Below are 13,058 nucleotides of genomic sequence, written 5' to 3'. Positions count from 1 at the left end.
TGATGTTCAGATTAGAAGTGTGCATGATTTCTTATGATTGCCCCCAAATTATTTTATTTATTCATTAATCTTTGTGTAAGTTTAATAGTAGATTCAGGGAGATTTTTTCCTCATAATAATGGGGCTAACTTAAAGTAGCAAAGTGTATGTTAAGATTAGGCATGGTGGTGCATACCTGTAAATCTAGCACTCGTGAGTTTGAAGCCAGCCTGATTGTGCCATAGTGAGACTCTGCCTCAAACTACTATATCAATGTTTTGTTTCTTATAACTTAAAAGGCAGTCCTTAAAAAGGGTTTTGTCTTATAATTCTTTTATATTTCCTTTAATTTTTTTTTCTTGTTTCATTTATATCATGTCTGTACACACATAGGACAGGGTGTGCGTGGAGGCAGAGGGCAACTTTCAAGAGTCAGGTTCTGTTTCTATCTCGAGGGTCCTAGGCATTGAACATAGACGTCTCTAGGCTGTTGCAAGCCCTCTGAACCATCTCAGCAACCCAGAGTGAACAGTAATAAAGACGTTTTGTAACTGCAGTTTTGACATGTTAACAAGTACACAGGAAACAATTTGTTTTGTAATGTTGCAACATACAAGTAATCTACAAGGACAAAATAAGAAAGTAGCAAGTAGGAAAGCATGCACAGTCACTCCCTTTGTTTTTAAGTAAGGTCTTACTCTTTAGCCCATGCTGACCTCAGCATCACTGAGCTCCTCCTGCTTTAGCAATGTGAGTGCTGGGAATCAAGCTAAATGAAAATGAAAGAAAGATTTTATGAAACCTACCAAAAGTCAGTATTTGCATTTGTGACCTTTGAAAATTACTTCTCATAGTTTTTGTAAAGATGAAATAAAGAGGACTAACAGCTGCTTAGCTGAGCTATGACTTAATGTATTAAATCCTTGGTGTACTTTCAGTATTACTCCTCATAATAGCTGCAGCACAGCTGTGGTAAGTATGCAGTCATAACTACACCAGTAATTAACAGCCGCAAGGTTGATCCTCTCTGCAGTGTGGACTCTAGCACTCTAGCTCACCTGTTTTTTTCCCGTGCTCCCATTGTCCTTCAGACTGAAGACAGTCTATATTACTTCTATAATTTTATATACAGTAAATAACTCAGTATCATAGGCGACCTATAGTAATATATAAGACTTTAATACACACCATCTCTACCAAAACATAATAACATTTTGTGTATATGTTTTCAGAGACAAGGAACATTATATCTTCAGACAAATCGTATTGTTAGATAACCCTAACCACCAGGAATTCATCCCGTGATACAACTTATGTCCCCACCACCTTTTACCCATTGAGTCTTGGACCCATATGAAAACAGGAAGAAGACAGCCATTATTTCATTTAAAGGCAAATGTTTAGACAGGGATCATTTCTCCCCTCATCCCAGGCTAAACACCACCCGCTGTTCTACAAACAACACATTCCTGTTCTCTCCTCAGCAGAGGGCTTTGTAGTCTCCATAAACTTTAGTTCTTTTTAAAATGCTCTTTTGCGGTAATTATGCTCCAGATTCTGTGTGATTTGGGGTTTTTATACAACCTTTGTATCACTTATATAAAAAGGGAAAAGGAAAAAATGTTTTCAGAACTATACTGTGAATTTTAATAGTATAACCTTGGTAGAGGTCATTTTCTACAGTGACTGTTACAATCATTAAATATTTACAATGCACCACACCCTTTTCTCAAGGCATTGTACATAACTCATTTAATCTTCACAATAATCTTGTGAAGAACGTGCTGTTTCATTGCAGAAGAGGAGCAAGAGACTCGGCTATTCAGTAACTTTCCTGTGTTACAAGGTTTGAGCTGGATCGCAGTATCTAAAATAATTCACGTCTAAGCACTCTTCTTTTTTCCTTTTCTTTCCTTCAAAACAAGGTTTCTCTGTGTATCCCTGACTGTCCTGGAACTTTCAATGGAGATAAGGCTGGCTTCAAACTCAGAATTCTGTCTGCCTTTCTTGAGTGTTGGGAGCAAAGGTGTGTTGGCCCCCAAAACAGGTGTGGTGGCTCATGTCTTTAATCCCAGCACACAGGAGGCAGAGGTAGACAGAGCTCTGCGAGTTTGAGGCCAGCCTGGTCTACAGAGTGAGTTCCAGGACAGCCAAGGCTGTGACAGTAAAACCCTTCTCAGGGGAAAAAAGAAAAAGAAAAACAACAACAACAACAAAAAACTACCCCCAAAACCCAGAGAAGTGTGTGCCCTCACACCTGCATAGATCTAAGTACTTTTATCCCCTGTACATCATATAGTAAATCGTTTCTATAAGCTAATCTAAAAACCTAGGTATATTTTATGTCACCTTTTTATGAGAATGTATCATATAAAAAGTGGATTTGGTTAATTCAGTTAAAATAGAAATCTTTCCTGAAGGGAATTCTAGCTAATAACTTGGTGGCTTTGTTGGAATCTTGAAGTAGGTAATATATGTCTCAAAGAGTTATTTAAGGATTCTTGCACACATACTCATGTGATACACTAGTATACTGTTATGTTCTTTCTTCTTTTTAAAAAATATTTTCTACATATACATTTATATTATTATGCATATATACAATAAACTACCTACAGCAAGAAGAAACATAAAACAAAAGGAATTTATATATTTCATAGTGTTTTGGCTATTTGTATTTGGCAGCCTTGAAGAAAACATCTTTCCTGTCTTGGTGAGTCTAAAAAAATTCTGAATGTAAATCAGTATCTATCAAATGGTTTAGTTTTACAATTAGGCTTAGTTGTTTAGAGGTTAAGATGTTTTTAGGTCTATATAGATGTTTTAAGTTGATAATGATGAGATGTGATAGATACTGATTTACTGTTGTGTTCTTAAATGTTTGTACATTTACAGAGATTGGTATAATCGCTTACAGGTCTTTTAAATGCATAACATAATAAATGCTAAGCACATAATATAGCCCAGCAATTAATAAGGTAGAGGTCAATCTAGAATTTTAGGTTCAAATCTGGCTTTGCCACTTCATAACTTTATGATATGATATGGGACACTTTTTTTAGTGTTTATTTATTTTTATTTTATATACATTGGTGGTTTATTTGAATGCATGTATGTCTGTGTGAGGGTGTCGGATCCCCTAGTATAGGAGTTATAGACAGTTAAGAGCTGCCATCTGAGTGCTGGAAATTGGACCCAGGTCCTCTGGAAGAGCAGGCAGTGTTCTGAACCACTCATCCATCTCTCCAGCCCCCAGGGCATACTTCTTATTCTCTCTGTGCCCTGGTTTTACATGAGTCTAACAGCTCAAGGCTGTTTATGAAGATTGATGCTTGTTTACTCATTTATACTTACTACACTTTACCTGGGTGTATTTTGGGTGTGTACAGGTGTTGGCATGAGCATCATAGCATGCATGTGGGAGTCAGAGCACAGCTTTCAAGACTCAGTTCTCTCCTTCCATCATGCAGCTTTTAGGGGTCAGACTCAAACCATCAGCTGTGAGGAGTGCTCTTACCTGCTGAACAATCTTGCTGTCTCCATATGTTCATATTTTAAAAGTACTTGGATTAGTCCTTGTATCTAATAAATTGTATATGAATATTGATTTGTTTTTTGTGTTTTCTGAGGCAGGGTCTTATGGTCCAAGCAGGCCTTGAACTCAAGCTCTTATTGTTCCTGTCTCCTGATGAGATTACAAGTGTGACATACCATATCTACCTAATTGTTTGTCCTAGTCTATTGTTTTTAAATTAGGGGAACTAGTGTGGCTATGTAAGAAACCAGCGACCTTCAATAAGAGCATTTAAAGACTTCTAATTTTTGGAAGTCAATTTCCCAACATAGTCACTTTTGAAGACAACTATATTTTGCTTTTAATTTAAATATAAACAACATAGTGTTCTGTACAGTACACGGTAAGCATAAATATTTGGTGTCTTTATCCCTACCTATCCCAATTTAATATCAATCACTATCCTTGAGCAATTTCCATTGTAGTTGAATATTCTCACAGTATAAAACAGTGTGAACATTAGCACTTAATGTCAGCATATTTTAAAACTCTTACTTAGTTCTGTTCACAAAGAATCACCAGGGTAGATTATATGTAATATTTAGATATTATCTCTTTATCAGTATGTGGCGAAGGGAGAGCTTAATTTCTGAACAAGTAGTCAAGTTGCTATGATTTAATTTAAAAGTAGTAGTATTAGAAAAATGTGGGTAGGCATAGCTCAGCCTAAGACAGACTGGTTTCAAATTCACTATGTAGCCCACACTGACCTTAAAGATATAATGATCTTTTGGCCTCAACATCCTATGCTTAGGGATTGTACCATGCCAGGCCCCAAATGGTCACTTCTATAGGGAGTAAGCTGACCTAGCAGGGAGTTCTGCAACTTAAGTGATTTCTTTGCTTGAATTGGTTGAATTCTTTATTATCTAAGAACATGAGATTTCATTTAAGTGACTTGAAATTCACTTCAAACTCTGTTATTCTTTGCTTATATTAACTTACAGGTTATTCTTTCAATGATAACTTTATTAATGTATATCAATTGTATAGTCTATTGGGTTTTCGCACATGCAAGTAATGTATTTTGGTCAAACTCACCATGACATCCCAATTTTAAGCAGTACTTGATTCTACCTAGTGTTTTTTGGGGGATTGTTTTGGTGTGTGTGTGTGTGTGTGTGTGTGTGTGTGTGTGTGTGTGTGTGTGTTTGGTTTTTTGTTTTTTGGTGGCGGGAGGCAAGGTTGGCACAGGTTTCTCTGTGTAGTCTTGGCTGTCCTGGACTCACTTTGTAGATCAGGATGGCCTCAAACTCACAGAAATCTGCCTGCCCAAGTGCAAGCACTTGGCACACACACAAGGCGTACAGCATCTTGAACCTAGGAATATTAACAGAGTATTTTATACACAGATTGCCCGGCATCTTGAACCTAGGAATATTAACAGAGTATTTTATACACAGATTGCCCGAGGACCCCAGATACTCCAAACAGTGACTCTCGTAGCTCTGCTAGCAACAACAGGCTGATGGCCTTACAGAAACAACTGGACATAGAACTTAAAGTGAAGCAAGGTGCAGAGAACATGATACAGATGTACTCAAATGGCTCTTCAAAGGTGAGTAAGTCCCTGGGATGTGGAGGTTCCATATTTATTTGCCTATCCCCTTAAATTTCAGTTGTTGCCCCAGTGTCAGTAACAGGAGTAATCTGCCTGTCATGGGAAGACCTTCCCAGTGAGCTGGACTTGGTTCTTCTCGTTACATGAGCTCCTTTCTGCGGTCACCAGATGATGGCTGCCTCCTAAAGCTTGCATTTAGTGCCCCATTTTTATGGTTTGGGTTGGTAATTTCAGAGTTTAAGCAGTATAGTATCAAAATTGTGTGTTCTCCCAACCTAGTTAAATGAGTAAAGAACATGAAGTTCTTAATATTTGTGACTTTTCCATAAGCCAAAAAGTTACATCAAAATAAAATATTTATTTGCAGAATATCTATTCTTTGAGAAAGGGGCAGGTAAAGAGCTGACATTCTAGCACCCCTGATTGCCTGCTCTACCACTGTACGTTCTTGAGGTTCTGTTGCACTTGCCCTTTGAAAGTCGGTGTTGAGAACAGTTAATGAGAGCAAATGATTGTAGGTATCCTGTGGTCCAAGCCACAGTCCAGCTGCAGGCTTTATAGATTTTACAATTCTGAAAATCTGATGTGCACTTATTATAAGTTATACCTGTCTAACTCAAGTTATCCTAAAGATTCCTATCTCTGAACATCAGTGTTTCCTTGTATTCTAACACTTAGGTGTGTGTTGTTTTGGTGTATGGTATGTATGTGTTTGGGCATGCACGCCATAGCATGCCTGTGAATATCAGAGGACAACTGTGGAGGTTAGTTCTTACCCTCCACCATGTGACTCTCAGGGATCAAACTGAGGTCATCAGGATTTGGCAGCACATATCCTTACCCACCGAACCCTCTCACTAGTCCCATTATTTTCATTTCTGTGTGTGTCTGTATACATATATTCATATGTGTATATATAACATGCATACATGTATATATGTGATATAAAGTATATATCATATATTAGAACTTCAAAATAAAAGCTCTTTGGTATTTATTATTATTTAGTATTTGCTATTATGTGTATATATAAATGATAACTTCAAAATAAAAGCTCTTTGGTATCTATTTTTATTCCAGCTTGTAAAGAATGCAATTAGAGGGAAAAGGATCATTTTTAAATATCTTATATCCCACTCTTACACTGAACAAAGAGTATGCATATAATAAGTAAGCTTTTAAGGTTAGTTATGAAAGTTAGTTAGATTATACAACATTTTAAAAACTTAATGGAGTATACTTTTATTTGTTAGGATATTGCTTCACTAACTTTTAACTTTTATTATTGGGAAATAAAATTGTAAATTCCTGTTTTCATCAGTGCCCTCTCTTCCATTCCCTTCCTCATATTCATACCTTTTTTGTTTGTTTGTTTGTTTGATTTTTATGACCCAGTGCATCAAACCAGAACCATCTATGTAACCATTGGGTGAAGCTGTCCATTATAGGGAGCTTGTAGTGCTCAACAGGAGGTTCACAGCTGAGGATACTAATTCCTCCTCTTTCAGAGTCTGTCAGTAGCCAAGACCTCATCAGGAAGAGGGCCCCATGAGCATTTTATTCGTGCTGGTCTGTTGTCATGCCTGTCTGTTGACAGGCCTACTCTTGTGCAGGCCACCGAAACTGCTATGGGTTTGTGTTTGTATTAGCTGTGCCTTGCCTCAAAGATGGCAATTCACATCTAAGTCTTTTAGATATTACATTCTTTCCACGCTATCTTCTCAGTGTTTCCTGGTGGTATATGTCTTCGTTAAGAATAAACACTCAAGTGCCACTTGTTCTCAGCATCTTGAGGAACGACAGATAACTGCATTCACCAAGTCTTTTCTTACTAATGCTTTCTTGATATGCTGTCTATCTAACCCACGCTAGCCTCAAACCCACAATCCTCCTGTCTTGGCCTCCCAAGTACAGGGATAACAGACATTTGCTAATGTATCTAGCTTGGTTTTATTCTTCGCTCTTAGTATAGGAAAGTTTTTATTTTTATCAAAGATTGTTATGAAATGTTTTACTACACGATGGCAAGCATTTTAAGATTAAGCTACTTAGTCATAAGGTTTTTTTTTTTTAAGTCAGGTTGATGGACTAATTTGAGGAACTTAAGACCCCTTTTAAGGTAAAGAAAAAGTGTGGATAAAAGGGCCACAGGGTCTATTGTATTCTCCTAGTTATCTCAAAGCCCTGTAAAGCTGAGGACCATTGATAGGAATGATGTGGACATGCCCAAATCAAAGAAGCACATGAGTTAGTTACAACAGCCACAGGTCCAAACCAAGCAGACCTGCGGACATAGTACTAAAACAGTCAATACTCCAGTAGCTTTTGAATCTTAATTAGGAAGTCTCTTAATTAATGGTACTTAATTAGAAGACCAAAGCCTATTAGCAGATGCTGTAGTCTCCAAGACAGTTTTAACCTGTTTTTCTGTCTAGACATGATCTTAACTATTAACTTCTCAAAGGATCAAAGTACATTTTTATGAGATTAGAGATCAAATTGAATTAAACTGTGTAGAATATTGAAAGGATCTAGTTTTAATACTCATAGTAGGTCCTGGGATATAAGATTTTAGATGACCTGTCTTTAAAAGGCAGTAGCATGTATTAATAATTGCAAATAATAGTAGTGGCTTATGCAAGTGACTCTGGAAACCTGAAGAAAAATCACTAAAGTGCTATAACAAATCATTTAAGTCTTAACTGTGGGATTTGAAAGGCAATTTAATACCTAAAAACTAAATTCGGGAGGACTTGGTGGCCCATGCCTATAATCTCAACACTTAGGTCGCTGAAGCAGGAAGATCATAAATACTGCCAGATCGGGCTGTGTAGTGAAGCTGTCTCCACAAACAAAAAGTATCTACTTTTTATGACAGTAGCCTGGTTGAGACACTGAGATGACCAGTAGGGCTGTACCACAAGCTTGTAGCATAACTTTTAACCTAACTTACTTGAGAATAAGTAGAGTTTACTTTGTGTGTGTGTTGTGTGCTCCTGTATGTTCAAGTGCATGTGCAAGTGCATTGGGAATATGTTGGCAGGCCAGAAGTTTAAGTAGTTTGTTTTTATAGGAGTCAGGTTAAATGACCTCATAGACCTTGAAGCAGCAGGAAAGACAATCAAGCTGTTGTTATCTGGATGAAAGATGACCCTTAGATAGTCCTGCACACAGACTGAATTGAATGTGCTTTTCACATTGATAAGAAGGAGTGAGATATTTTGGGACAGGTGTTACAGGATATTTGATCACACTGTAAATGCCAAGTGTGTACTGGAAAAAAGTTTCTAGTTGTAGTGTGGCTCAGCCCTAGCACACACCTTTTAATCTAAGAGCTTTCTATAAACAAGATTAAATAAAGGTCAAGAGGTGGAACAAGCAACCAGTTGACAGGAAGTGAATATGGGGGAAACCAGAGAATGAACGGAAGTCAGAAGGACAGATACATAAGACGTAGAAAGGAGGGACATTGAGGTGAAGGGCATTTAAGACATCGTGGAAAAGGAGAAGGGGGTCTTCTCTTTCTGGGACATGTGCTCAGTAGGAAAGTCAGCTGGGTGCTTTCTTTGCCTCTGAGCTAGCAGGTTTTCACCCCAGCTCCTGAGTCTTTATTGGTAAAATCGAACTATTAGGATTTTGTTTAAAAACAACAGTCAGGGATGGTTAATTTCAGATTGACAGTCGAGTACTTTCAGAAGTCTAATTACTGATTTCTGTCTAATAAAATCCACTATTCCTATATGTAGTATAGCTAGAGTTTCCCTTTGAAAAATTAGGTCAGATATTTTTAACCTCCTGCTCAAACCTCAGAATGACTTTTCATCATAATTTTGACAAAATCCAGAGTCCTTATTCTGATTCTGTAAACCCACAAAATTTATCCATACGCAATCTTGTAAGACTTTTTAAACCCATATCGTGTACTTTTTAATCCATACCCTGTGCACTGCCCTTTCCGTATCTTTTGATGTAGCTAGCACTCTCTGCTTAGGTCCTTTGTCTGTGTATTTCTTCTCCCAAATATTTTCAGGACTTTTCCTCACTTCCTTTTTCCCCAGGTGCTACCATGTCACAGCAAGTTCTTTTAATATCCCAAGTGAAATAGCAACTGTTGTTTCCTTTAGTACACTGATATAAGCTGAAATTATTCTGTGTAATGTGGATAACTTCTCCCCGCTCTGTCTCCATCTCTTCATCCCTGCACAGTGTTGTCTTTTTAAAGCCCTGTTTGCCCAGGCTAGCTTTGGACTTAGTGTGTAGTTGCTAGCTTCAAACTTGTGATGCTCCTGCCCCCTGCTTTCTAAGTGTTGATTCTGCTAGGTTTGTGCACTCATGCCTGCCACAACATCAGTCTCTCTACCATCTGTTTTAACATTAGAATGCAAATTGCATGGAGGCTAATACTTCTTAGCAGAGCTCCTTCCTGGTGCACTGACATTCTTTGTTACAAGGCTCTTACTTGTTACTAAACTGAATGCTACTCTACCACTCATTTGTTACCGCTTATCTCTCATTGGCCAGTGTTGAACACTTTCCTGATTTTGTATCTGTGTGTACTGTGGTTATTTTTATTTTATCATTTATATGACCAAGATATTTTTATTACTAATACAAATACCTGGAGAATGATATACCTCTACCTTACCTTATTGTCTAAGGTGTAGTCTTTCTTAGCATTTCTTCATTGTGCAGTTGTGGTTCCATTTAGCATTGCTGACTCTTTCAGAGCAGTCTCTCAAGGTTGTCATAAGGCTTGCTAGAGAGATGTGTGCTGTTCTTATGTTGAGATAGTACACAAAGCTATTTATTAAAATCCAGGATTCTTTCCAATGTTTTCTTCCCTCCTTTCTATTCCCAGACCTTGTCCTACCTTTTCCTAATTGGGAAATACCTCTTTGTCTCCCAATAAAACTAAAAGATTCGTGGGTTAGGATTCTGAAGGGCTAAATCTTGTATTTTAACTGATTCTGGTAATATTTAACATATGGTAGAAAAAGTAAGATAATAATGGACTCAATTATTTGATAGTTGTTTAGTTGTGAGATACATGTTATCCCAGCATGGCATCACAAAACAGTGTTTTTAATTTCTGTCTGTCTGTCTGTCCCTCCCTCCCTCCCTTCTGCCCCCCCCCCCCCCCCGAGGTAGTTTTTCCACTATGTAACTATGGCTGACTGGAACTTGCTGGTCCCAGCTGGCCTTGAACTCACTTCCCAAGCGTTGGGATTAAAGATTAAAGGCATACATTATCAAGACTGGTCAACTGTTGTTTTTTTTGATGTTGTTATTGTTTTTTGTTTGCTTTGTTTTGTTAGGAAAGAACCATGCATATTTGTCCAGACCTGTTATGACGGCCTTTGTCTTGTTTTATTGTATCTTGTTTTGTTTTATCTGGTTGTTGTCTCTTGGAAGTCTCTTTTCTGAACGGAAACAGAAAGGGAGTAGATCTGAGGAAGAGGGAGGAGGTGGTGTGGGGCACTGAAGCTGGCAGGAGTGGAGCCAGGGGAAACTGTAGTTGGGAATCTAGTATGTAAAAGAAAAAACAATGTATAAGTTGAAAATTTATATTTATTTTTGCTTATAATTGTAAAATATCCATTTCAAATATAATTGTCAAGCACTGTAAAGTGCTTATTGTTAGTATTCATTTTAGTCTATTAGGTAGAACCATAAGCAATTATTATTATTATTATTATTATTGTCTTGTCTGGTCCCCGATTTTATTTTTATTTTATTTTTTAATTTTATTTTATTAATTTATTCTTGTTACATCTCAGTGGTTATCCCATTCCTTGTATCCTCCCATTCCTCCCTCCCTCCCATTTTCCCCTTACTCCCCTCCCCTATGACTGTGACTGACAGGGACTTCCTCTTCCTGTATATGCTCATAGGGTATCAAGTCTCTTCTTGGTAACCTGCTATCCTTCCTCTGAGTGCCACCAGGTCTCCCCCTCCAGGGGACGTGGTCAAATATGAGGCACCAGAGTATGTGTGAAAGTCAGTTCCCACTCTCCACTCAACTGTGGAGAATTTCCTGTCCATTGGCTAGATCTGGGTAGGGGTTTGAAGTTTACAGCCTGTATTGTCCTTGGCTGGTGCCATAGTTTGAGTGGGACCCCTGGGCCCAAATCTGCCTATCATAATATTCTTCTTGTAAGTTTCTAGGACCCTCTGGATCCTTCTGTTTCCCCATTCTCCCATGCTTCTCTCATCTAGAGTCCCAATAGGATGTCCTCCTCTCTGTTCCAGTTTTCTGGTAAGTGAAGACTTTCATGGGACATGCCCCTTGGGCTAGTATGCAGATATAAGTGAGTATATACCATTTGACTCTTTCTGCATAAGCAATTAATTTTATACTTGAGTTTGAACTCCAGATCTCCAGACCTAAGATCTGGTGCTTTACCAACTGAGCCACCTGGTCTTCCTAGACATCTTTTTTTTTTTAGTTCAAAATTATTTAAATATGGGCATTTTTATCCTAATAAATGTAAAAATGTTCCGAAAGAGTTTAGCAACATAAAAGTCAGCAGTTCTCAAGGATGTAAACTAGCCTGTATACCCTGGGGCAATTTAATCAGTTGCTTTCTATGTAATTAGATGCTCAATAAAAATCCATTGAATATCTGAAAACATAAAACTGACAACAAAAATGTATTAAATACTGGGAAACCTAAAACTGGTACATGCTGAAGATGGTGGTGTCCAAAGTCAGTTTTAAAAGGCTCTGTCACACTGTGACATATGTGTAGATCTCCTAATAGCAATTAATGTGGGAAAGTCCATTTGGTTTTAAAGTGAGGTGTTTTCCCTGCATATTATATTAAAATAGTTAAAAGAACCGCTGTGCTGAGGACATGGGTAGGTTGGTACAGTGCTTGCCTGGGGTGCACACAGACCTGCTTTCAGTCCCTAGTACTGCATAAACCATGCAAGTTGGAGACAGGATTAGAGATTCAAGGCCATCCTCAGTTACATAATGAGTTTGATGCCAGCCTTGGATACACAAGAAGCTTTCTCACGTGGGTGTCAGGGAGAAAGAAGGTAGAGAGAGAAAACAAACTAATATCATAGTGATTAATAAGGAAATGGCTTTGTTAAAAAGCATAGTATTACATAGGTTTCTTATCAGTGATGGTTTTACATTTAAAGATGAAATACTGAACCATTCTCTTGTTTCTCCAAAAGATTTTTAACTATAATTATGTACTAGGCAGTGTAATTTTAGTATTATCTAATACCAAAGCTCTGTATTCCGAGAGTAGTATCTCCCTTTACAGTCTGGAAGAAACCAACAGCTCTCAGAAGGTAGTCATTTTCACACATGAGACAATTTGATTCATGTCTAATTAAATTATGAGTTTCAGGGCAAACACTGTTTTTTCCCTTAACTCTGATATAACCTCAAATGTCATTCAGATTTCTGTTTTATCTGATGTTCTTAATACTCGAGAAACAGAAAAATGCTTTTCCTGTTTCTTGGTCTTTTTCCTAATTTAAAGGAACAAAGATATTACCCATGATTAAAATTTGCCAATGTATGTGACACTCTCTGAACTTTTAACTCAAATTTAAAGCTTACATTTACTTTCAATTATATGGATATATATGTGGGTATATGCATGTGAGTACAGGAACCCACAGAGGCCCACGGGAGGCAATGGGTGCCCTGGAACTGGCATTACAGGTGGTTGTAAACTGCCCAATATGTATGCTGGGTGTTTAATTCTGGTCTTGTGCAAAAGCATGCCCTTAACAGCTGAGCAATCTTTCCAACTCATCAACTAAAATTTAAGACAGGAGAAAATTACAATTTTGAATTTTTAAAATATTACTAGTATTCAAGGAGTCTCCATTATCTGATGAATAGGTAAATTGTATGATATACACGCAACATGGAATGAAGTACCATGCCACCTTTAAAAGGGGAGACTCTGAAGCAGTCAA

At 37.7% G+C, this 13,058-nt stretch overlaps 1 protein-coding gene across 1 annotated transcript in view; it reads left to right on the top strand.

Moving 5' to 3' along the window:
* The window catches only part of PKN2 (protein kinase N2), a 97,222-nt gene that overhangs the window by 47,953 nt on the left and 36,211 nt on the right, over window positions 1–13,058 (top strand). The window contains exon 3 of the mRNA XM_084756064.1: window positions 4,957–5,111. Coding sequence (XP_084612190.1) covers window positions 4,957–5,111 — 155 coding nt within the window. The remainder of the gene's footprint in view (window positions 1–4,956; window positions 5,112–13,058) is intronic.

The sequence above is a fragment of the Acomys minous genome (genome assembly GCF_964271855.1).
Source record: "Acomys minous genome assembly, chromosome: 14".
Classification (NCBI taxonomy): domain Eukaryota; kingdom Metazoa; phylum Chordata; class Mammalia; order Rodentia; family Muridae; genus Acomys; species Acomys minous.
Note: the sequence above shows the minus strand (reverse complement) of the source record. Positions and strands in the feature narration are given on the sequence as shown.